The sequence below is a fragment of the Brachyhypopomus gauderio genome, chromosome 21 (genome assembly GCF_052324685.1).
Source record: "Brachyhypopomus gauderio isolate BG-103 chromosome 21, BGAUD_0.2, whole genome shotgun sequence".
Lineage (NCBI taxonomy): Eukaryota > Metazoa > Chordata > Actinopteri > Gymnotiformes > Hypopomidae > Brachyhypopomus > Brachyhypopomus gauderio.
Window position 1 is genome coordinate 2337527 of NC_135231.1, and position 26151 is coordinate 2363677.

General features: G+C 43.7%; 4 protein-coding genes across 4 annotated transcripts in view; 3 read left to right on the top strand and 1 right to left on the bottom strand.

The window, feature by feature from the left end:
- Positions 1 to 1803: 1803 nt before the first annotated feature.
- ppp4r2a (protein phosphatase 4, regulatory subunit 2a) lies at positions 1804 to 6084 on the bottom strand. Its single transcript, XM_076984612.1, has 9 exons — positions 5955 to 6084; positions 5189 to 5270; positions 4808 to 4978; positions 4556 to 4649; positions 4393 to 4430; positions 4200 to 4274; positions 3929 to 4066; positions 3374 to 3669; positions 1804 to 2532 (listed from the first exon to the last, which is right to left on the bottom strand). Exons 1-9 carry the CDS (start codon positions 5986 to 5988, stop codon positions 2207 to 2209), a joined length of 1254 nt encoding a protein of 417 aa, XP_076840727.1. The 5' UTR covers positions 5989 to 6084; the 3' UTR covers positions 1804 to 2206.
- A 2802-nt stretch (positions 6085 to 8886) lies between these two features.
- rybpa (RING1 and YY1 binding protein a) lies at positions 8887 to 14372 on the top strand. Its single transcript, XM_076984613.1, has 5 exons — positions 8887 to 9037; positions 9465 to 9590; positions 12088 to 12636; positions 12809 to 12901; positions 13287 to 14372. The coding sequence occupies exons 1-5, from the start codon at positions 9012 to 9014 to the stop codon at positions 13534 to 13536; spliced, it is 1044 nt and encodes a 347-aa protein (XP_076840728.1). The 5' UTR covers positions 8887 to 9011; the 3' UTR covers positions 13537 to 14372.
- Positions 14373 to 15119: 747 nt separating this feature from the next.
- On the top strand, positions 15120 to 20633 carry eif4e3 (eukaryotic translation initiation factor 4E family member 3). Its single transcript, XM_076984614.1, has 7 exons — positions 15120 to 15482; positions 16786 to 16858; positions 17610 to 17704; positions 17830 to 17890; positions 18155 to 18221; positions 18321 to 18476; positions 19147 to 20633. Exons 1-7 carry the CDS (start codon positions 15301 to 15303, stop codon positions 19191 to 19193), a joined length of 681 nt encoding a protein of 226 aa, XP_076840729.1. The 5' UTR covers positions 15120 to 15300; the 3' UTR covers positions 19194 to 20633.
- A 652-nt stretch (positions 20634 to 21285) lies between these two features.
- Positions 21286 to 26151, top strand: part of foxp1a (forkhead box P1a) — a 29358-nt gene continuing 24492 nt past the window's right edge. Inside the window, 1 exon segment of the mRNA XM_076984611.1 lies at positions 21286 to 21483. The gene's annotated coding sequence lies outside the window, so the exon portion shown is untranslated.

Consider the following 26151-nt stretch of genomic DNA (forward strand, 5'->3'; position numbering starts at 1 on the left):
ATTACCCGATGAAAGAGCGGACACGTCGCGCGCATTACCGCGAGTACCCCACGCGTCCGCTCCGAAGCGCTGGATCCACAGGACCGAACAGAACGCACAATATTGGTCAAATGAACGGAACTCCGGCTCGTGACGGGCAACAAAAGCGAGCAGATGGCATCTCGACGCAGAGGCCGGGGGAGCAGCTCTCCTCCCCGGGGCGCGTCCGCGGGGCGCCCTGCTCCAACACACCCCACGCAGCTCAGCGGGCGGCTGTGAGGTGCGAGTGGAGTGTACCGTACACACGCAGGGAACACCAACCCCTGGAGTGGACACACTCCGCAGGACCAGTACCAGGAAGCACAATGTGAGCACAAACACTGCAGGAGTCCTGTGGGGTTTTTTTCTTTTGTTTGTTATCAACAAACACAGGATGATGAAACACCACAGGAGTTCTCTTTAGGTCATCACACTAACAATAAAACTCTATTCTAAGTCAGTTTTAAGTGACAGGATTACAAACTTTTATTTCATTCTTGATGGCTGCCACTTTGTCAGGCACAAATGAAGCACACCATTTTAAGTGTTAACATTTATTGCTTTTTATGAATACTGTATTGAAAGCCCAGGCATTCAGTTCACAGAAATTTTTTTTTTACTTTTCACAAAAGCCGTGAACACTTCATTACAACCTACAAAATCTACTTTACAGAAATTTAAAAATTCTAAATATCAAAAAGGAGGAGTTGTGGAAAGATGATGGACTGGATCCTTGTTAGCACACACACACACACACACACACACACACACGTTCAAGAGGAAGAAGACAGGGATGAGAAGTGTTAATGGGTGCATCATAGACCATATACAAACTGCCTTTACTAGAAAAGATGAAACAAATAAAAACTTTACAAAAAAATGATTGCTCAATAGTGGTTCAACACAAACACTGACTATACTGTTCTTCACTCTTACATGACTTAAGTATGTGCAGTAAGTATGTGCATGCCTTCCCAATGCTGTGGACACTACACGTCGTCTGCCAGCACTATGAAACACTAGAATCTCCACCAGACGGGGACATAAAAAAGTGACATATGAAACATAATTTTTTTTGTTGCTACTGTGCACATTATCGCAGTCTGCTCCCGGAGAGGCCGTCTCTGATGCTCTAGAGCTCAGTCTGAATAGGGGGACGAGGGAAATTAATGAGCTGATGTTTCTGCAAAGAATTCTAGAGGGCTCTTAGTCATCGAGCGAGCGGACTCCACGAGAGGGCACCGGATTGACTGAGAAGGCACACTTAACTCTAACCCCACTCCAAACACTGGCATTTGCAAATCTGGGAGACTGTGCCAAGCACGTGAAGCAGTGAATGGTGCGAGATGGGAACGGAGATGCTCTGAAACCAGTCAGCAGCTACACGAGAGCAGAAGGCAGTGCGGTTAAAGCGATACCAAGACCTGAATCCAACATCGTCAGAGTGGAGAGTAAACATCAAATTTCGAAAAACCGCTCACCGATTTACTGGTCGTTTAAAAAAACGTTAAATGCTTGTTTGACAATTTATAAAAATTTATTTATTTCAGTAATTCAGGTTACATGGTTCTCTATTCAGTTTATCTTAGGTTAGGAATGAATGCAACTGTGAATTGCATTTCACAGTTTAATCCTACATGGTATCACTTTAAGAGGCATGCCCATGGAATGTGTAAGCCATAGTTTGTAGGTTGAAGTCTATCTTTCTCCCTGCGTAAACTTGGTCCAGGGTGGTGGGGGTGAGATGGACAATACTCAAACAAAAGCACACGCAAACCTTTGCCGTACACTTCCACACAGAGACGTTTAATGAAATGTAGCATCCCGACGGCTGTGGGATACGTTAGCACTGGAAGTGAGAAGTGGGATTAGGAGATCTACCGTGGGCCGAAGGCTCGTCAGGGAATTCGAACGGCTCCGAAAACACAGCAAAAACGATGAGTCTCAAGTAGATAAAAAAAAAACGTTCTCCAGAACCAAAACACAAAATGAAGTGTGACCAACCGAGGAGGGGGGAGAGGGGTCGAAGATGTCAAGACACCTGAGGGAGTTGAGGTTCCCTGGGCGGCCACAAGAATGCCCTCCTCCTGTGTAAGGTAACAGGTTCGCGCTCTTTACAGGACTGGTGCTGTGGGGCTGGTGTGGTGCAGTGTAAAATCGGTGGCAATGGGGCTCCCCCTCCCCGCCTTCACTCCTGCTCCATGGTGTCTGCAGTCTCTGGGCTGTCTGAATTGTTCTCTGCACTGCTGCTGCTCTCTGCTGGTGGCTCTGTGGTACTGCTGGGGGAGGCCGGCGCCGGCTCCTCGCCGTTACTGCTGCTACTGCTGCTGCTGACCGGGTCAAGCTTCTCCTCCGCCTCCTGCATTTCTGCTGGCGGCTCCTCCTCCGCCTCGCGGCCGTGCTGCTCCGTCGGGTCCGATTCGCTGTCCTGACTTTGGGTGGGACCAGGAGAACCCTCCGTCCCGGACTTGTCGCCCTCGTCATCGGCAGGATCCGGCTGTGTGCTGGAGGGCTCTGAGGAAAAAGGAACGCCACACGTCCTCAGAGAGGGTCGCAGCCCACAGTGAAATGCCAAGTAAACAAACTGGGCGACATTTTAACTTGCAGTGTTATCATGGAACAACCACAGTCATGGCAATCAGCCTGGTCACTCTCATAGAGCCCAACTAGGACCTCCATGACCCAACCACTATGCAAATGTATGATTTACAAAGAGAGAGAAAGGGGGGAGAAGAAGTGACTGTGTGCCATGGCCCAGCCTATACTGGGGGGTGACTTGATTTCCATGCAGCTTAAATAAAATGTTTGATTGTTGGGAAACGTGTATGCGATGTTCATCTATGGTGCTGTTTAAGTGTGCGTTAAGCTTGGAGGTGGTGACGGGCAGCAGGCCTCATCAAGACCGCCGTGGGCAGAGATATGGATGGGCTTTTTACCTGCAGCCAGGTAGAACGCTCTAGTAACCCAGAGATACGACACTGTGCCATCCCCATGAATACGCTACATTCAAAGCTGCTACAAATGAAATCTTGCGCTACTGAAAGTGCCGCCATTAAAGCAGAAAACGTGCTATATTTGTAGTCCGAGCTGTGGGCTACCAACACTACTACAGGCACGAGCACGTTATTGAGGGACTACACAAGCGGACAGCGAGAGACAGGGACACAAAAACCTTTGCCCCTCTTTTGGAGCGTCTTGCACAAAAAGTGCTAGGAAGCAAACTAAAAACTCCCACACCAAACTTGTCGAATCATAAATGCAAGCAGCACATAAATAATTCATGCATATGCAAATGTCCTGCACGTGTACATATGCAGATGAGCACCAGCAACGCTGGGCGTGCGACACTCCCTACCCTGCTCGTCCACGCAGACATCGCGCGCCTCCTTCGGCTCGGGATCGTCGGGCGGAGGAGGCGTGTCCGTAGAGCTCTCTGGCGGCGGGGCGCAGGGCGGAGTTTTGTTCCCGTCTTCCGTGTCCTCCTCCTCCTCCTCACGTTCCTCCTCATCCCGGTCGAATCTGAGGCGCTTGGCTTCGCGTCTCGTCGTATCCTCTTCCTCCTGCCCTGCCACCTCCTCCTCCTCCTCCTCGCGGTGCTTGCTTTTCACCGGCACCCGGCTCAAACTCTCTGGCTCCGACGGCACGGGGTCGCTGAGAGAAAGTGAGAAATGTTCGCGTTGTCCAGGGTTTTCATGACAACGCGCGACAAAAGTGCCACCTGTGGCTACGTAGCATCTCAACATATTTACAAACACTCGATGCACATCAATACAGAATTTGTGGCACATGTTTCTGCAAAGCGCCCGTTTGACAAAGTGGAGTCGGACATACGAAGATTCCTGCTAAAACAAAGCAGGGCGGTCCAGCTGCTACAGACTGATGGGGCAGGTGGCGGGTCTGTAGGACTTACCCCACTGTTCTCTCCGTCAGCTCCAGAGCTTGTTCCTTGTTTTCTGTGCTGTCGGGAAGGCCGTTGGTAGCTACACTGTAAGAGAGGGGGTGCTTTGGTCTGTTTACGGGCCTGGGAGTTCCAGGACCATTCACATTCCTGTGGGGGGGGGGGGGGGGGGGGGGGGGGGGGGATGATCAATTTAAATGTTAATAGATTATAAGGCTGTTCGCAACATTAAAGACTTGAGAATTACTCACAAGCCACGTTAACGGCGACACTTAAAACTTACCTATCTGAAAAAGCAGAGGCACTCCCAGGAAACATGACTCCATTCATTCTGTTCATGCAGCTGGATCCATTCTTCCTTCAAAAACAAAGCGACACATCCCAGCACGGACATTTACTAACCGTGCACGTTATCTAGAAACAGTTAACAAGCAGGCAATAGGGCTTGGTGGGAGGAGGGTGATGGTTTCACTCACTCTGAGCTAGGATACACACAGCTGACCACCATCACATTCTGCAAACACGAGCACATCGAGATCGTTTTGAGAGAAGTGGCAAAGTACATGAGGCTGAGTGTAGAATATTTAGGAGCACTGGGATGTGGAGAAAGCGAGACCCAACTCCGGGGACGTGGCCTACCTTCTCCACGCCTCGGAGGAACTTCTCCGTCCCAGAGTAGTTTCTCTTTGGCTCGGTGAGCAGCTCGCACAGACGCTGGATCGTGAAAGGGATGCTGGAACAAACGGACATGCAACCGACATCTATTAGATCACTAATGGCAGGGTACTAACATCCTCACACGCCTGTGTGCATCATATTTTAGGAAACGTCTCGCAGAATAACAAAGCAAATATTAAGATGAGTTCATTGAGCCAGATCACTTTATCTTACCCACTATAGCCATCCACAATTTTAAGTATCCTTTCCTTCATCTCCTCAAACGGAATGTATTCAACATTTGGATTGGCAGGACCGCGCTGTTCTGGCGAAGAAGCTTTGAAATCATCCATTACTTTCTCCAGTTTGAAGAGGAAGTAGCTTTTAAACTGGGACCACTGAATCCTACAACACAGCAAGGATTTTAAAATATTTTAAAAGTAACAAAGGCTGTATTAACGCATTTTTAGTAAACGTAACTAAATCAGTTCCACTTGTCTATTAAGCATTTGTTTGAGTGATAACTACATCATCTTAAATGCGATATATATGAAGTTAAGGTTGTTATCAATTAAATTAGTGTATAATTCCTGTAAGAAAGAGAAAACAACTCACATCGTTTCTCCAGTTTTGGCGATATGACACAAAAGCTGATCCAAAATAGGGCACGTTTCCTTTTTTCCTTTCTTCTCGAAATCTGTAACAAACAGTGACGCGCGCATTCAACGTTACATCTGTTACAACAAGTGTTGACATTACTGTACACTAAAACATTACAAACCAGCCAGCACAAACAAATGTGTTTTTCGACGTTAAGCATTAAAACGTGAACGTCCTCATATCAACACACTTATCTAGCTGGGTGTTGTGCCTACAAGGGTACAGCTACAGCTACACTGCTAACGTAACCAGTCGTGCTAGCGAGCTAACGTTCCGCTACAGGCCGACAGCGGCGAGCGGACGCCGAGCACAACCCCTCCATAGCCGGTTAGCTCGGTGCTAATCTAGCGGCGCACCGTTAGCTAGCGAGCTGGCTAGGTAGCTTAGCCACACTACCGGCTTTCGGAGACTAGCTGTGATTGTAGCGCAGGTCTTTAAGGAACAATGCGGATATTTAACTAATACTAACTAGTTAAACGTCAGAACACACAAGTAGTCGCCAAGTAGATTTTTAAAACGACGTGAAGGGCAGAACTCACCGCCCAACACACCAGCCCGCTAACCGTCGCACCGGCTAGGTGGCTAGCTACTCGGCTAACTTGCTAGATTTAACATTATCCTACGCGAACCTTATTCGGCGCCACACGAAAGATAATACGGACTTTATCCTTTCTCGCGCGACCTCCCGTTAGCACTGCGCCACGAGTGCTCGTGTTATTACCTCCGAAAGCGCCGAGGAGCGTGTCGACTTCCATGGTGGAGCTGCCGTTAACGGACGGGTCGCCCTGGGTCCAGTTGGAAACAGACGGACGGCAACATCGACACTAATATGGCGCCTGTGACGTCACTACCTGCCGGGGAGAGAGAGGGGAAACGACTATAAACACATGTAAAATCACTTAAAAGTTTTAGTGCATTTATAAGTCAGTGTTCATAATTTTACGCAAGTTACACTATTTTAGCCGTGGTTAAAATAATACAATGATCGCAGGAATTTACATCCTTTTCTGAGCAATTAAATACGTACATTATACAGGCTTTGTAATAAATTGTAACAATCACTGCAATTATCGATAAGGATCAAAATACATTGTTTAATAACGGAAACTTTAAGTCATTAGCAAATATATAGCATATTCAAACACGTTATTGTAATGGTTTTAACAGTAAAAACTGACAATTTATCAGATGTAAATATAAGATGTAGCTGATAATTATGGTTGAAAATTCACATGACATTGCTCCAGACCTATGGAAGTGTGGTTTTATTAGGCATATATGAATGTGTAATAATGATAATATGCGACCATCATATGGGTAGTCTGCATGAAATACACTGCAGTCCTTTCCCCACCATCATAACCTCAAAATGGAAGTAACACAATAAGTCAAAGTTGTCACATAACAAAATAAACCAATCAGACAGCCCCAGGTGCAGATAGCTTCGACACCTGTACCAGATTGCACCAGAGCTTGCTTGATGCGAACCCCAGACCACCGATTTCAGAAGGTGGTCTGGACTGATCCTTGGTTTGATGGCTTGCACACTTGACCTGGGTATTGGGTCTGGGCAAAAAAGGCTAGTGTGAAAACTCTCTCAGGGTGTGACCTGGGTATTGGGTCTGGGCAAAAAAGGCTAGTGTGAAAACTCTCTCAGGGTGTGTCAACCAAGTTGTAGAAGCACACACTCTGGAAGCATCATCAGCACAAGAACTATGTCAGGAGCTTCATGAAATGGCTTGTCATCGGCCAGGCAGAGATCACGACGCGAGATGCCAAGCTTCAGCTGGAGTGGTGTGAAGAACGCCTCCAGTGGTCTGTCGAGTGGTGGAAACGCGTCCTCTGGAGCGACAAATTACATTTTCCTGTCTACCATTTTGATGGACAATCCTGGGTTTGGCAGATGCCAAGAGAATGCTACCTAGCAGAGTGCTAAGTGCTAACAATGCATTTTGTTGGAGGAAGGACAATGTTCAGAGGCTGTTTTGCAGAGCTTTGACTACAGTTCTAGCAAAGGGTAGTGGTAATGCTACAGTGTACAAGATGTTTTCGACAGTTATATGCTTCTATCTCTGTGGCAACCGTTTGTGGAAGGCCGTTTCCTGGTCTAGGATGACTGTGCCCCTGTGCACAAAGCAAGCCCAACAATGACATGGTTTGACGAGTTTGGTGTGGAGGAGAACTCTCAGATCTGCCAACAGTAACACGTTAGTCATACCCACTGCCTGACTGCAGAGAGACAAGTCAGCCTTTTCTTACTATAGTTTAAGCTTTGTGATTTAAGTACTTTGTGTTTAAGTGATGTGAAGTGTTGACACATTTAAGAGGAGGGTTGCTTTGTTTATATTACCCTTTAATCAAACTGTAAGTGGCTTCTCAACCTTATTTTCAATTGTTTTATATCACTTTTCACTTTATATTATAAAGCGTTACTCACTATTCATTGTCCATGCACTTTTATTATATCCGTACTGCATTCCTAAAATACGTTGTAATCCTTGTTTTAAAATGTGCAATATAAATAAAGATTCTTGCTGTTGGATTGGGTTGTTCGACATAAATGTGATGGTCAGGTGTCCACATACTTTTGGTCATGCAGTGTATGACACTGGTTGTCTAGCAGGTCTGCAATTAGCATATCGCAATAGCATATTAGCATACCCACACATGCTTTTCTTCATAGATCATATTGTAATGGTCACTCTCATCTAAACCAACTGTGTATCTTTCTTATAGGATAGTAGATATCAGATTGGTCCAAGTGTTTTTGTTCATTAGAAGTTCTAACAGAAAGCCTAATCACAAGAGCCATAAAAGATTAAACTAGTTCTGGCTGGCCTTGTCTGCTTGGAGAGAATTGTATTATGTTGGTTCTCTCACTCTTACTATAATTTAAAATTTCTCTATGTGATAATCGTTCTCTCTTTATGTATTTCATGAGCCACATTTCATGAAAGTGCTGCTAACTTCAACAAAATCAAGCAGTTAGACAATATCCATCCATCCATCCGTCCATCCATCCATCCATCCATCCATCCATCCATCCATCCATCCATTATCTTTACCGCTTAATCCCGCCGGTCGGGGTCAGGGAGGGCTGGAGATCCCAGCATCATCGGGAGAAGGAAGGGTACACCATGGGCAGGTCGCCAGTTCACCACATGACCAACACACACGCACACACCTACCTATTTAGAGTGACCGATCAACCTAACACGCATGTCTTTGGACAATATAGTAGACAATATATTAGATTAAATTGGTATGGTATTGGTATTACCCAACAAATAACTATCACAAGATTAACTTAATACACAGCCCAGTCCATGGATCAAATCTATCCTCTAATGGACAAATCATATGCTACCTTGGCCATTCCATCAAACAGCATTTCTTATTAATCAGTGACTCCTGTTAGGTTTTCATTATTGATATGGGTTGCTCTAATGTTCTTTTCTATTCCACTGGTTAATTTTACAGCAATAAAATAAAACAATACGGTTATAATATATTTATCCCATTAACAATGGTCCTTTCTCTCTGTTGTCTTCAACGCGGCGAACTTAATTGGTCTACCAAATTTACTAAAATTATTTGGACTTTTAAAGCGGGGAAAGTTGTGATTGGATGCCGACGCGGTCACGTGACGCGCAGACGCCCCGCGCTGCGTCGGTTCGCGGGTGCGAGTGTGCGATAGCAGCGGCTGCGGCTCCGTCTGGACGCCACACTGTAAATTACAGAAGCCCCCCTCCTCCTGGAAGACCGCGCTTCTCCCATTATGGGCGACAAGAAATGCCCATCCAGGTATTTGACGGATTCGCCTTTCAAATGTATTTCGCGGTGTCGCCGACGAATTCGTCCGCGGCGGGTCGATAGTCTAGATGTTTTTTCCTGGTCATAAAGAGAAGAAAAGAACAACCATGGCGGATCGCCTTGCCTTATTCCCAGCCCGGCTATGCAGTTTTAGACAAAGGAATTTAGGATACGCCTCGTCTCTTCTTTTTCTTTGTGTTTTTGTTCTTATTTGGTACTAGTATCGTTTATGTCCAGGCACGGCAGACGATACGATGCAGTTATTCGTGATTCGGTTGTAGTATGCGGGATCATGAGTTGCTCTTAAATTGCTACTTTTCTCTGTGCCGAATCGCTTGACTGTCAGGCAGATGAGGATGTAGGTGAGTGATGGTTTTGTAACACACATCCTGGAAATTCTCTTTTCAATCTCACACAGGCCAAAAAGACAAGCCAAGCCCTCTGCAGACGACGGATTTTGGGACTGTAGCGTCTGCACCTTCAAAAACAGTGCAGAGGCATTCAAATGCAGTATATGTGATGTCCGGAAAGGAACATCTACAAGGTAAAGTTCTCGTGGGCTGAACATCTAAGGAGATGAAACGCCACATGCGTTGGAAAACGGGCAAAGCGTTGCGATTATGTAAATTTAAGAACATCTTTAATCGTTTAACTTGTTGACTTGCCACATGCTTCCTGATCAGGGCACAGTGATGTCACGTGATAGTTTTTTAAAAAAATCATATCGCTTTGAAAAATGTGTTTAGCGAAGAAATACTTTGGACAGACAGCTAAGGAGACATCTTGGAGGAAACAAAGGAGCAGAGCTGCGAAGTGGGCTATACCTGCTGCAAACGATGCTTGTGTCACTGAGATCTGCACCACAAAGACGTAAACTCGTTCAGTTAATCAGGTCCTTCATTTCATGTTGATGTGCCAGACAGAAATGAGTATATGCCCTTTCTGTCGGTTCGTGCCATGTGATTTTGGTTAATGTATATTAATACATTCTATGCACATAGAATTACAACAACATAACCCTCCTTTCCCCAAACACTCAAACGTCATGAGTTCATGCATATGCTCGATCTGTTTCATTGCTACGAGTACAAAAGCAAAATATCCATTGGACTACTATTTAAATGACAATAAAAAAAGTAAAAATCTTTTCCTGTTCAAGAATTGTTTACCCAGCCACCTTTAGCCAAGTCTCAATACGTGCTGTGAAGACACGGCTAATGTTGTGTGAAGCTGACGGGTGTGGAATCTGCTGGTTGGTGGAGCAGGCTGTGCTTAAACGTTGCCGTGATGGTGGGACGAGTACGTGGGGCTGGTGTAGTGTTTCTGTGTCGTGGCCACTGTTTCCGGGGCGAATGCGACGGTGCTTGCTGGGATCAGCTGCCCGTAGTTCTTCCCCACACACCCTCAGCTACCTGGACAGGTGTACATTACCAGCTTGTTCTGATGTGTGTGTGAGCCTTGGTTTGTAGCAGCCCTGTCCAGATCTTTTGCTCAAATCTCAGTTTACACCTTTTATGATGGTAATAAGGAACATTTTCATGGTTTGCGGGTTTTGAGATTGAACTTGGTGTGTCTAGCAGGGTCACAGCGGGAACGTGTCAGCCTAGTACAGCTGCCAACGGAGATACACAAACGTCAGCCTCGGCCTCGGCTACGCAAACACCCTCTAGTGAAGAAAACATTTAGGACAGTTCTCCACAAGTCTGTATGAAATGCTGTGCCCTTAAAAAATAAAAATACCCCCAATGTATGGATTAAAGTTTGTGGGGTTTGAATTGTCATGGTTCTTAGCCTCGATTGCCAGGCGGTCGGAATAGCTTCACGGCCGAGTCGGCTTTGTTCAAGAATTTCTTATTTGGGTCCCTCTGAAATGAGAAAACGGTGTTCTGCGTTTATTTTTTTCATATCCAACCTTGCCTCTGTGCCTTTGCGAGTCAGACATCTTTTGCTAATAGCTTGGCTATTCAGGAAAGAATATGTGAGGGCTGAAAGAGGGGAAGGGTTTTACAACCGCCCGCCGCAATAGACACCACGGCAGGACCAGATCAAGGCAATTCCCTGCCCCTCCCCAGTATCACAGTGATACTGAAACAGCTGAAAGGGAGACTGCTGTAGACATCCACGCAGAAACTAGAAACAATATCACAGTATTAACAATGATCTACAACTCCTTTAGTTGTGTGTGTGTGGGATTTCACTTACATGGACCTTTCATATAATGGTAGGATTCACAAAAATGTGTCATCTTCAGATAATACATTTTCATCGTTCTTAATGTTATTGGGTGTACTTAGCCTCTTTAATTATGAGCTAAGCCAACATGAAGGTAGAAATTCTGATATCACACAGCAGCACATGGGATGCGGTATTTTATCTCTATAGATGGATCTCTGGCAGTTGCAAGTATTTGTGAAATTTCTCTTAAAATTCTGGATAAGCTTGGTAGCGGAATTCACTTGAGAGTGAATTCGTGACTTCTTTCTCTTTCTAATGTCAAATCCCATGTTCTTTTTTTGGCGTTCGCTTCTGTGCCAGGTTCTATTGCTAATCCTGGCTTGATACTAGTCCGAGGACTCTTGCTAGATGTGCCTGGCGCAGACCGTGTGAATCTACGGGGCTACCTTTTCCTGGAGTCTGAAAATACCTCAGATATGTTTCAGCAGCCATTGTGTGGGAGGCAAGCCGGCTCACACTAGTGAACACAAGCACTTAATAGAAAGAGATGAAGTTCAGCAAGAAGGGGTGGAGTTAAAGAGTGGTCTGTGGTCATTGGTAGAAAGGCTATATCCCAGAATACCAATCGGATTGCAGAGATGTTACCAGCGAGTCTTATGTTGTAAGATCACAGTGCCACTGAGAGTGGATGGCTCGGGTTAGCCATACTGAGTGTGGGCAGCACATAAAAAGTTGAACATGCAGCGGCCAGAAAGGGCTCGTTTTTGCACAGTTATGTTCGCTGTGGTTAGAGATTTCACATGCACAACAGCCATTTGTAAAAAGTAAAAAAAAAAATCTAAACGTGTTTTACGCTCCACCCTCAGAAAACCTCGAATAAACTCTCAGCTCGTGGCACAGCAGGTGGCCCAGCAGTACGCCTCGCCCCCCCCGGCCAAGAAAGAGAGGCGGGACCGTGCAGACCGGGACCTGCCCGACGACGATCACTACGACATGGACAACTCCGACTCGGACAGACCCGGCAGCGTCCACCCCGACTCGGACCAGCCGGACAGGCTGGGCCCAGAGTGCGGGCCGGCGGAGCGCGGGCACCTGCCCAGAGACGGGAGGCAGGAGCGGGTCGGACTGGACGGGCACCAGCAGCAGCGGCTCCATGCCGACAGGCTGGAGAGAGCAGCGCTGGCCCAGGAGCTGTTGGTGCAGGTGGAGCAGCCTCACGCGGGACTGACGGATAAGGCCCAGCCGCACAGGCCACACACGGACAGGGAGCACGACCACACTGACCTCGAGTCTGAGGCGCGGGGCGAGAAGGAGGACCTTAAGAAGGGCAAGCTGGAGAAGACCCTTGTGGACAAACTCAAAGAGAGGGAGAAGGGTCTCGCGTCCAGCAAAAAGCCCACGGCTAAGAAGATGAAGTAGGTCGAACCTTACAGGAGCCTGTCTTCTGAATCTTCATTGTAGGGTGTGCAGAGTGAGACCTTGTGGTCAGAGAGATGGTTTTCTACTGTGTCATGATCTTCACGTACGTTTCAGCTATCAGTGTATCAGGTTTTGCATTAATGCAGCTTGTCTCATTGCTGTCCTTAGGCCCAAGCACATTCATAAAGGTCCTCCTAGTGAAAGGAATAGCTTGAAGTCTGGCAAATCAGCTGCTAAGAGCAACAAATCTCTTATTTCACGGTAGGTTAATCTCCTAAAACATCAACACGGTGAGATACTGCAGACATCATTAAACCGCTTTGTAGAATTCCACTGTTACTTGTAATTCGTCATTCCAGTTGTGTACATGGACATTATGAATTATTAGAAGCTGCAGTCACTTCTTGACAACCAAACTGCTACTGTTCAGGAACTACGTCTGTGTAAACCCACGTAATGCTTTAATGGCGTCCGTTCCGTGTTGTTTGGGAGCCTCGTGTTGCATGCCAACTGCAGCTGTCGATTATTGAGTGTTCAACCTGCATGGATTTTGTCCAGTTCGAACCACGTAGCTGTAACCTGTGAAGGTTTAGTCGCGGTCTGCGGGTGTAGTTCTGTACCTCTGTGCTCCGTCCTTTCTCCGCAGGCCAAAGCTGAAAAACGTAGATCGGAGCTCGGCTCAGCAGTTAGCCATAACGGTGGGCAACGTGACCGTCATCATCACAGACTTTAAAGAGAAGACCCGTTCCTCCTCCACCTCTTCCTCCACCGTGACGTCCAGCGCTGGGTCTGAGCAGCAGCACCTGAGCTCCAGCTCCGAGAGCACGGACAAGGGCTCATCTCGCGCCTCCACCCCGCGTCGAGACCTCGCCTCCGGAAACAGCGAGGTCCTGTAAAAGGACGTAGGTCCTCGGGCCCCCGGTGTTCTCCTTCACGGGGCTCACCTGTGACTTATATACTTTATCATAAAAGGACAAAGGGTCGTCGGCGTGCATGGAGACCGTTTCCATCTTGATATTCTGCCACAAACTTCTTGGTGGTCTAACGCATATTCCCATGAAAGGACTGTAGATTCGTATGTTGTGGAGTCAGCATTATTGAATGGACTTTGAAATCCACTGAATATATATGAGCCTTAGATCTCCTGTTTTGTGTAATTTCTCTACATTATGAAAATTGCCTGTATGACTGGCGATTTTCCTGCAATCTCCAGTGATATTATGACACTATATGTCAGTTGGACGATGTCACGATTTGGAGTGGGCCATTAAGTAGATCCAAGAGAAACCCTTATACTTTTTACTTCTCAAAGTAATGCCTGTATACATAAACTGTGATAATGGGGACAAATAATATAGTAAATGGCCAAATTTGAAATACAGTGAACAAACTATTTAGTGTATTTATTTAGTGCAAGCAATTCTGTTCTTGTGTCTGATTGGTAACCTTAATTTACTATGTAAAAATGGTTACATATAATTAATACGGTCTTAATATAGAGTATTGCTTTTATGTTTTATTTGTGGTGTATTTAGTATTTTACGCAGTTCTTTTCTTGTACTTTTGACATCTTAACCCAGTTATTGTGTGTAAAAATATAGCTATTATCATGTGCACTATTTCTCTCAGTGCTGCTTGGTCATTTCTTCTGCCTCAGACTGAAGTCTGTATTTCTAATCTTTGCTTGTGGCCTAGTCTTCATTTCCAATAAAGCTACTGCGTTTGTGTAATACAGTGTCTCCCAGACTCTCTGCCTATTTCTATGGGAGGTTGATTCTACTAGCACCACTTGTCCTTACTGTGCTCCACTGCTGTGGATTTATGCTTTTGGCTAATCATTAAAGAGCTTTATATATCCTTTATATAATAGTAATGGAGGTCCAAACCAGTCCAAACACAGCATTATGGGTAGACTGGCCTAAAAGAGTATATCTGTCCATAGGCTAGCATGTAGTAATATTCCTCTCCCCACATGTTTCTTCTAAAATGGAGGGTACATCATTAATACAACTGAAAATGAGCAAAGATGGAAAACCGCTTTAGAAAATAATTTTTTAAATAAATTTTTCATTTTTATAAAAGCTGCCTGTTCCATATTTTATTTCTATATAACATGAGTATACACACTAACTTTTTTTCTGGTACACACATGCATTGTGCTGTAATGTTGAAAAGACACATTGATTAGATTATATCAATGGGATGTCCTTCTCACTCAAAGAATAGGCTACATGAGCCATTGTGACCACGAATAGCTTAATATTTCATCAAATCTTTTTTTGTCATATTGGTGTCATTTTACTGACAGATGAGGTGAGCAAATTTATAAACTGAGATTACAATCCATGTGAAGTTAATATTCTATAACAGGAAGTTCGGTACAAATCACCTTAAAAGAAAAATAGTGATTTGCAGAATTTCCCCATGCTATTATTTTGAAACACCAGCCTAAGTCGTGTTGGGGAATGTTTCCGCCTCGCTGCTGCTGGCTTCACTCGTTCCCAGCACGACTTTGTTGTTGTTGTTGTGTCGGTGACGCGGCAGGCTGTCCGTTCGAGCGGCAAATGAGTCAGCGTCAATAACGTCGCATCCTCCGCATGTGGACGTTAGGAGTCTCCTAAAACCATCGACATCGGCTGGCGTTCTCTTTTCTCCCGAATATGGCGGCTCCTGCAGCCCCAAATCTGCAGATGAACGCGGGAAGACAAAGCAGCCCGGTGAACTCTTCCGAAAACGACATCCACATCGACGAGAAGGAACTGGAGAACATCACGAACAATGTGGAAGACAGTAACGCCACTTCGCTCCCCCTGCATTCGCCGTGGACCTTCTGGCTGGACAGGTAGGGTCCCGCCCTGGGCGCGCTGCCGCCGCACGCACCGTGTCGATTAACGGTCGTTCAGCGCCGTCTGCAGTGAGACTCTTAAACGTTAGCTAGTTAGCAAGCCTAGCTGCTAGCTACGCGATGCTAACAAAGGTTAGCTTGTAGGCCTGGGGCTCCCCGGCGCTTCCTCGTCACGGAGGCAACGCCGTGTTTTTAGCTGCCCGGCTAACACGGCACTCACGTACTTGAGGGGTTTACACGGCCAACATACACGCAGTTTTCAGGTTAATAACTAAAATTGTGTAATTCGTACGCGTTTAATTTGTCTAAGTGCACAATCCTATGATTAGCTAACTGTAGAGAGAGCCTAGGTGAAGTTAGCCAGCTAGCGTTAGCATTAGCTTTAGCTTGCTAGGTTAGCTAGTTAGCAACATCAAAACTAGGTCGAGTCGCACGTCACCTGAATATGATGCTAGTTGTTTGTTACTTAACTGCTGACCTGACGGTTTATAACTTCCATTTTAGGTGGGAAACAAAATGTCAAGGTCATTATTTAACCAAATTAAATTATTCATTATTTAAACTTATTCTTAAACAAACCTGAATATTGTCTTCGTATTCTTGTTAAATACGGAAACTGCAGGTCATACTTTTTATTGGTCTTGCTTATTTAGAGACATTTTAAATGTACAAATATTCAGTATATAGTAAGACTTTTAATATATTTGCTGTACAAGCTGAAGTTGTTTCCTCAATTCTCGTGTTATTTTCGGTGTTAAACTTGTTTATTTAACGAGCTACATTTGCATTCTAGGTGTCTGAAATCTTTCTTTGACGTTGTTTTATTTACATATACTGCTGAACTGCATGGTAGTCAGTTGCTTGAATGTATATAGATATCTACCTTTGACAGTAGATTGAGTAACTTGAGGCAAACCTTTAAATATTAGGATATGTAAGGTCAGGGGTCGAAGTCCTGTTTGCTCCTGGATGTACTGCTAAAAGTGATGAGCAGAAAGTCTAGTTTTTTGTTTTCCTGATCTGTGGTGGGGAAAAAAATGAATAAAAAAAAAACCTAACCAGAATTTCCATAAGTATTTGATTCCACATTATCTGTATGAATACATATTGGACTTGGTAGGTCAGGAAAGACTAACTGGTTTATGAGAATTAATACAATATATTATGTTACAGTATGTTGTAAGTAAACATGGTATAAAACTAAAAAATAAGCAAAGTTGTTGTGTTCATACGACAGCAGTTCTTTTGATATAATGTACTTTAAATTATATTTGGTATATTATGTCTATGTATTTTCCAGGTCATTACCAGGGACAACAGCAGCAGAGTGTGAATCAAATCTGAAAAAGATCTACACAGTGCAGACTGTTCAGGTGTGTATCAGCATGTGCACAGACTGTTCAGGTGTGTATCAGCATGTGCACAGACTGTTCAGGTGTGTATCAGCATGTGCACAGACTGTTCAGGTGTGTATCAGCATGTGCACAGACTGTTCAGGTGTGTATCAGCATGTGCACAGACTGTTCAGGTGTGTATCAGCATGTGCACACACTGTTCAGGTGTGTATCAGCATGTGCACACACTGTTCAGGTGTGTATCAGCATGTGCACATACTGTTCAGGTGTGTATCAGCATGTGCACACACTGTTCAGGTGTGTATCAGCATGTGCACACACTGTTCAGGTGTGTATCAGCATGTGCACACACTGTTCAGGTGTGTATCAGCATGTGCACACACTGTTCAGGTGTGTATCAGCATGTGCACAGACTGTTCAGGTGTGTATCAGCATGTGCACAGACTGTTCAGGTGTGTATCAGCATGTGCACAGCTGTCCAACCCTTTCAGGACTGTACGTTTTTTTTTGGATGCCTTTTTGTAATGTGTACTGAGAGAGCTTTGAAAAAATGAAAGAATAAAGCATTTCTTAAAATTGTGATTAGGAGTGTGAGAAGCTACTATTATACACCCCAGGTTTATCATATTTCCTATTAGGATTTCATGGCTCAGAGAGAAAATGATGCCTCTGTATCATATACACCTGTCCTGTTGCATTGTGACACTATCAAGGTTTTTCTTTCTCCATTTGAAAATCTATGATTCTCTGCTCTTTTGTTGTTAAATAGAGCTTCTGGAGTGTGTACAACAACATACCTGCAGTGTCCTACCTCCCTTTGAGATGTAGCTACCACTTAATGCGAGGAGAAAGAAGACCACTGTGGTAAACTTCATTTCAATCGTACACATTACCCTTGATTCTGGTGAAATAGTGGCAGCAGTAATCTGAGGCCTTGTTTATCAGCTTGTGGATGTTGAACGTGGATGTTTCTGGTTTCTTCTGTGTAGGGAGGAGGAAAGCAATGCGAAAGGAGGTGTGTGGAAAATGAAGGTACCAAAGGAGAGCACAGTAAGTCTGATCTGCTGAGAATCGTCTCATTTGGAAATCGTACTTTAGCCTGTATATGATATGTTTCCCTCATTTGTTCAAGCTTCAGAACTGCATAACCACAAGTTGCCATGATTAGACCTCAGGTTTAACACTGATTTGACTGCCCAGATTAGTGATATGTGACACTACCTATTTCTGTGTGCTTTTTCTGTTTGCCTTCCACCACCACCAACCCCCCCCCCCCCCCCCACCCCCCACCCCCAACCATCACCGTGCTATCAGTCAGCTGTGTGGAAAGAATTACTACTGGCTACAATTGGAGAACAGTTTGCTGACTGCTGTGCCTCAGGTGAATGGGCATGTCAGAGTTTTCCAGTGCATTTTATATATAAAAGTTAAATAAATTGTAATAAACACAATCTCATTCTTGGGTTTCTCTTGCTTTTAGAGGACGAGGTTGTCGGAGTGAGCGTCAGTGTGCGAGACCGAGAGGATGTGGTTCAGGTTTGGAATGGAAACGCATCTTTTGCTAACGAGGCAAACATCTTAGGAAGAATCTATGAACTACTTCCACAGATCTCATTTAAAGCAGTATTTTATAAGCGTAAGTTCCATCAACATATATTTTCATTGTTGTTTTTCTCTAAGAATTTTAGGCAAAACTCTTTAAAAGGCTCATGTGCAGCCTTTTAATTTTAGATTTGAGTTGAATAGTTTTTTGTTTTCCTGATCTGTGGTGGGGAAAAAATGAATAAAAAAAAAAACCTAACCAGAATTTCCATAAGTATTTGATTCCACATTATCTGTATGAATACATATTGGACTTGGTAGGTCAGGAAAGACTAACTGGTTTATGAGAATTAATACAATATATTATGTTACAGTATGTTGTAAGTAAACATGGTATAAAACTAAAAAATAAGCAAAGTTGTTGTGTTCATACGACAGCAGTTCTTTTGATATAATGTACTTTAAATTATATTTGGTATATTATGTCTATGTATTTGAATAGTTGAATAGTTGTAGAAAAACATTGCTTTGTTTATTACACACAGGTGTGTTTATAATGGTTAAACACTGTTTTTTTTTATTTTTTATTTTAGTTAGTCCAGTAACAAACTCCTATCTAACCCAGAATGCTAAAACCTATCATATTGTGCCCATAATGTCTTTAAATTACCTTTTATCATAAAATGGTTAAACAATTATTTGTGAAGTTAAAATGATTTGTGCAGGCGTAATGATTAGGTAAGATCTTCATGTTTCTCTTTCAGCACATGAGGAACACCATGCATTTGAAGGTGGTCGCTCAAGACATTAGCCAACTTTGCACAGTCAACACCTATCTTCTGTTGTCTCTCTCATTCTTGGACTAATGTTAGAAAACGGACTAAAAAGCATATCACACATTCTCTTGCCCGATCAGAAGCATTTTCAATATTTTATTCTGCAAGAACTGAAACACTATGTTACTGCTCATTTTTAATTCTAGCTATTTCAAATGATGTCTGTGTTCTTTTGGCAAATCGTTTTCTCATGAGAGATTATTAGGTGATGCGCTTCACATGCAAGTAGCATAATGTGTTCTGTTTCATCACAGCAGAGGAAAGTTGCCATGGTCTCCGTGTTCGCTCTTCTCTTTGATCATTTGGTGGGATGTTACCCCGTGACATAATTGCTGCTTGTCAGAGCATGTTCTCTGTGTGTTAGAAACTTGACATTTCCTCTGCCACAGAGTCCCATTGTGCTTTTGGTTAGGCATAGTAGGTGTAGACTAGTACATTAGCTGGTTTTTTATGCAAACGTGTTGCACATTCTTATTGGAGGTTATTTTTTTCTTTATTTTCTCAGTTTTTTGTGTTTGGGGGGGGGGGTGTAACTTCTGTACACAGAATCATTCTGGAGGGACTGATGTATAATGCAGTTACAATATTTTCATAGTGTGAAAGTACTAATTATTTTCAACCATTATATCGACTGTGCTTAGTTTTTTATGCTTTTTTATCATGTTTAAAATGTTGATAAGCATATTTTATGAGAGGGAGATGGGGTAGATACTGTCAAATTTAAGAAACTGTCAAAAACCTGTGTAAACTTTTGAGCATTGAATGAATGTGTTCGTTTTCTGTACCAAAGAGACGTCCCCCCTCGCACTCGTGTCGTAAAGGGCAAACGGTCCCATGCCACAGTCCTCGTCTCTCAACTGGTATGCTGAGAACATGCACATGAGAAGCAATGGCTGCACCCTTGCCCTGTCACAGACTAGTACATTTAGTTAAGTCCAGAGTTTATAGTTTTTTCCATACAAAGCCAATATTAGCTGTTTTAAGTCTTTCTTTTGGTGTTCTTTTCCCTTGGTCTTCTTAACGTTCATTTAATACCTAAATTATGGCCTGGGTCATTTATGTGAAAATGCACTCAAAGCACAATGATCAGTCTGTACTTCTAGTGGGCAAGGATTCAATACATGCAGCAACCTTTCATACAGCAGCTTTTCCAATGTATTATAAATCTTCTTATGAGACACATGTACTGAAATGATGATTTTATTTTTATGAGCATTTGTGTCAGTAATCCAGGGCTCCCTGTCAGGATGTGAGACCTCAAACTGATCAATCTTCTGGAATGGTGCCTTGTGTTCTCCCAGGGTTTCACTCATAGAATATCGTTTTATCTTTATATTTAATCAGTTATAATGTAAATTGATTTTTTGCTTATAGGTTTTGAAATATTGAATAAATAAGAACACAACTTTTGAGGACCTTGGAAAGTTTTATTGTTTCGTCACATTAACATCAATGCTAATAATAAAGTGCTTAACTGCTCAACTGTGCTCATAGTCCTTAACTACATTTCCTGTACTACACTATAGTTGCAGTTTTAAACCTCGCCAGAGAGTGGCGCATAATACCGTTTTGACATCGGTTTGTAGGCGTCTACACCCACAAGCTTTATTCGTTATGATCCTTGTATGTTTTTCTACAGTTTAGACATTTCCTTGACCCATAGCAATAATGTAAATATAAAGGTTTAAATTTTGGCACATATTCACCCACTAATAATTCATTAACTCACTTATGTGACGTTGAACTGTTGATCTCACGATAATCTGCATTTTTGCTCTTTGCATTTTTTTTTACTGTGACTCGATGTTGTCCAATTTATTAAATGCGTTTTAAAATTAATCTCGTGTATAGCAAGGATTTTTTTATGTTTCTGTGATTACTCAGCAGGTGGATATGACGTCATGACTTTACAACTTACTGAAAAGAACAAACCCAAAGTCCACGTTTACATGGTACCAACTACATAGTCCAAGAATAAATTTCAAAGATTTTAACATTTTTGCTGAATATATATATATATTTTTTTTTTTGCTTATCTAGTTTGCGAGAATAGTTCGCTAGTCCCAGGAGCGCATTAATACATTTGTTTACATTGTGCTCCGTACTTGTGCGCGAGCGCGTTCCAGGCGGCCACACTAGAGCGAGGCTGCGCCAGCGGCGAGTGAGCTCCGGTTGCCGCTGTCGCTTTTGCGAGAACCAAAATAAACCGTTCGCCCTCTTTTCGTCAACTTTCGTCAAAACCTGTGCCCGGTGAACCTCATTCCGGTGAGTTGATACATTTCGACAGGCACACGCCACGGTTTTATACGTCTCGTGTTCCAAGCCTGGGCTGGCTAGCTAGCAGGCTAACGTGAGGGGTGCGGGATGACGTGCTAGCTGGTCGCGCGCTAACTAGCCCAGTACGTACTGGTGGGTAGCGGAGCCGCTCGGCCACAAAGTGGGTCGTTTTCACCGTGTTCACTCGGTGGCCTCGACGTTAAACCGTCAGGTATCCGTGTTGAGTGCTGTTCTCTCCGGTGTTGCCGTAAACAAGAGCGTCTGTAAATGTCATGCAGCGTTTTCGGGACGCAGCTCGGACCCCCGGCTAACACATGTGGGTCCGACAGAAGTTGTGCGGGGCGAGTTGGACGTGTTGGAGTTGGTGGTCCAGATGTGTGGACGACAGGACCGGCGCTTCGGTCCAATACGTGTCTGCTAGAGTCCAGTAACTTACTGTAGTTTCGTACTTGACCGTTTGAAAGGTTTCAAAGATAATATTTGACCTCTTAGCTGCAGTAAAGGCTTAAAGGCAACTTCGTCCACGACTTGTAGACGAGACAGAAAAGCTGCTGCTGGTATGAAAAACTGAATGTTTATTTCCCTCAACACAGTCAGATGAACTGCGTTGTTGGGACTCGTATATTCATGACAACAACACATAAGCAACACAGTTTCGTCCTTTCAGATGCCTCAAAAAGAACTAGTTTCACTTCTTTTGTTCTTTTAGTACCCCAAAGTGTTTAGGTGATAACTAAGGTAAGGAAGCTAAACGCTCTTTTTAAGTACAGTAGTATCATAAGTGCCCTTTGGAGTCAGGACCATTTTCTTCACAGGGTTTGAGTTTCTGTGAACCAGGTGTTGCGCCCTGAGGATGTAGGTGTCCCAGCGGCACTCAACGCCTTTCAAACACTTGTTCTAGAGGTTGAACTTTTCTGCAGAGTTTAACAAAAATGCATTTAATTGTACATTATATTTATGAAATTGCTTATTTGTGCTACACTCAATGCAAGTGTTTGTAATGCAAGATTGTCATCCACGTGTCTCGTGGTGGCTTTGTATTTTTACACTGTTTCTGCTTCAGTGGGGCAGTTGTGGTTGAATGTCATGAGGAATTGTTCTTTATTACATTGGGTTTGGCACAGACATCACTGAAGCAATTAAATAATGATTTATTCCCAAATCCATCGTTAACCTGCATTTAATAATTCAATTGGGGCATAATGTGATTCATATCCTGGACCAGATGTAACGATTAGGATCTTCTGAAAGTGTTTTTCATTTCTTTTTACTAAATTTTAGGGTGTGACTTTGCAGCGTCTATGGGAGGTTTTTTGACAGCTGCTGACATACCGGGTATTGTTTGCCTATTAAGGGCGTGTTGGATGACTTTGCAGTGTTTCCTGTGTGTAAGTGCGTGGTGGGAGTGGGGTGCTTTTCCATGCTCGTCTCATTTCATGTCATTGCATGTGTAGTGAAAGTGCGGACCTGTGTTCTGAGCGATTCTGTTCTCATCTCCTTACATCATCTGTTTAATGTTCAACCCCTCCCTCCCCCCCACATCTCTCTCCTCCACTTTCCTGGTCTGTAGTAAAGCAGACTGCAGTGCCAGTCAGTGTTGTGGCTAGCATATTCTTACAATCAATATTATGTGACTCAGTTATGAGGTTCATGATTTTTGCCACTTTCAAATGTTGCTCTGTATTTGTAAGGACTCGTACTGGGGCAGCCATTACACTGCAACAGCTCAAATGTATTAATAACCATGTACATATCCTAACTATTGGAAATAAAATTTCACAGGGCAGGGAGTGTAGTAGCCACTTCCTCTGTGGTTTCAGCCCTGCTGCTAATGCACTTAAATTGCTCTGTGCCTGCTGAAACTGGGTTTTGGCTCATGTGATTGATAAAGATACAATAGGATCCAGCAATGATATGCAGGATAATTTACATAGGTCTTCAAAGAAGCCTAATGCCCAGAATTAGGCATCATAACACGGATAGTTGTGGACTCTGAGAGTTGTTTGTCTGTTTTGGTAATTTAACATAAGGTTTGTCTGTATATTAATTTTTTTTCACAAAATGGAAGTAAATGCCACTAAACTGGAGTGTTGGGAAACAGAACACTACTTGGTATACTCTGTGTTTGTTTGTTTGTTTGTTTTAATCCAGTGCATAATAGTCTCTCATTCGGACTGTGAGGCTCTTGTTCTGTCAGAACTTCCGTAGATTGTCTGATCTCTCTGGGGCATGTTGGGTGCTTCACAAGACCGTGTGTGTTGACGATATGGACTAGCGTTGGGTACACCTGAAGCTTGGAATGTAGGAAATCTGCTTGGATCCTGCATCCTCCACATTAATACAAGCTGATTCAGCGATGCGGCTTCCCTTAATGGGCAAACCCCCCCCAGCATGTTGGCCGATGTGCCAACAAACCGCTCGTGTTTGTTGTGATGCCGTGACCTCCCGGCCGTGCTTACGTTTTCTTTTTTTGTCTCGCCAAGGTACGGCGACGTTCTTAACCTCGTTCTTGCTTGGATCCATTTGCATTCTTAGCATTACCATTGTGGCACTTGTTAGAAACATGCTGATTAAGGTGAATACTTTGGGCGTTTCGGGCAAGAGAAGATTAATTGTCTGCGATTACGCCAATGGCTGCGAGATGTTTCCTTGCCGTAATTGCAGACGCAGACTCTGAGACACGCCCGGCGTCAAACGCGCGCTGGGACAGATGTGATGGTACCTGTCTGAACCGAGGCTGAAAACTTCCCTCTCTTTCTTATTCATGCTCGTCTGCTGTATACCTTTCCTCGCCTCATTGGCAGCTCGTGAGGTGTGTGTGCTCTGAGAGGGAGCCCAGGGTTGTGATCCAGTAGCTCTTGCAAGCGTACGCCAGCTCTGTTGCACGTGTCTGATGTCCGTTCCCAAATTTAAATCGTCTGAGGGCCTTTTTGTGCGTTCAAGCTGGCCCAGCTCTGCGCAGGCTTAACAAGAATCGACCCTGTTGAATTCTCCCAAATTTCCTGTTTGTAAAAAAAACAAACAAACAAAATAAAAACCCCAAACCCCTTCCACCAGCTGTTTGACGGATGGCGCACACGCTGCATCTCTCTACAGTATCAGTTCGATCGTTTTACAAATGCCACTTCTTCTTATGTCATATCTTAAGCTGCACACACACCTGTCCAAATTGTGTAGAACAACAGACCTTTGTGGCAATCTCTGTTTGCCCTTGAGATTGGTTTTGGCTTGTCACAACGCCGCTGATAAAATCCAAAGTGAAAGAAGGCAAGGAGCACTTTTTTTTTTTTTTGAGAACAGAGAGAGAATGTGTTGACTCAAAATATTCAACTGATTGAACTTGTTTGTTTGTATGTCACGTTGATGGCCAACATGAATGCACTGGTGTGGCACTTGGTGTCATTTTGTTTCCTGCAGCTGAAAGAAAGTTTGAGGTTATTTGGACTTACCTGGATTTTTTCTGTCCTATCATTGAAGTGTATTAATGACAAAAGGATTTAACTAACAATACATGTTAATTTTACAGTGCCATATCTACCCGACTTGTAGTGAGTAGTTGTGTATGATTCCACTTGTGATGCCACATGTATAGGTGTAGATAAAATCTCCTAATCTTTTATGTATGCAATAAAATAAAATAGTGTGGTTAAATACCATACTACTGAACCACATTTACAGAATATGATGTGAGATGCATGTGTGAGATAGGCCTAACCTGTTGGGTTGCCTCACTAATGTTAGCTTAGCACACATGAACTAGCCAGACAAACTTGTTTCAGTGAGACTGACTCAAATGCAGAGAATATTTGTATAGTGTCTGTAATTTGAAGGCACATTCAAAGTTTGTGTGTCTTTTCATTTTGATCATGGATAACCCCACATTTCCTATAGTGTAGGACAGATGTGATGCAGTATTTTAAGTGATGAAGAAGCTACCATGCCGTCATCATCACCTTTACGGGCCTACAGCCCCAGCTGTTTTACCTGTACTCCTTTGTAAGGTTTACAGTGCCAATCAATTGTTCAGGCATAAAAAATAGCTACAAAACCCCCCGGCTTTCATCACCAATGTTCTGGTGCTTTAATATGTCCCTCTATACATATTTCTTATATACTTGTTTGCTTATTTTGTATGTTTGTTTGAATGTCTGGCCTGAAATACCTGCTTCTGCAAAGAATTTGAACATTTGAAAACTGGATTTGCAAAGGGGATTATTTAGTTTGAGCTACTTGTTAATTTACTGCAGTGTTTTGCATCACTGTACTTCTGAATGGACTCTCCCCATTTTTCAGATCTCACACACACCCTGATATTCAGCTGTTTCCTGGTACAGCTTGGAATTCATTAGATAGCCCAGAGGCAGCAAAACCGTTCTGCCCATCATGATTTTACACTTTGGCTGAGGCTATGATGGTTAATGGTATGCAATATTCTCTGTGCGGTGAGTCCATACATGACGTTGTACGTTTACCAATATGTATGGCCCAACGTTTCTTTCCACCATCCAGAAGATCTTCCTCTAGCAAATGCAAGCGATGCTTCCAGATCCTCAGCTGGCATTTAGGGATCTTGTTTGAGGATTGAGCAAATGCACTGGTCTTAATAGAAGGAGTGATCTCCTGGGCAGGGTGACGGCAGTGCGGCAAAGCTGCATT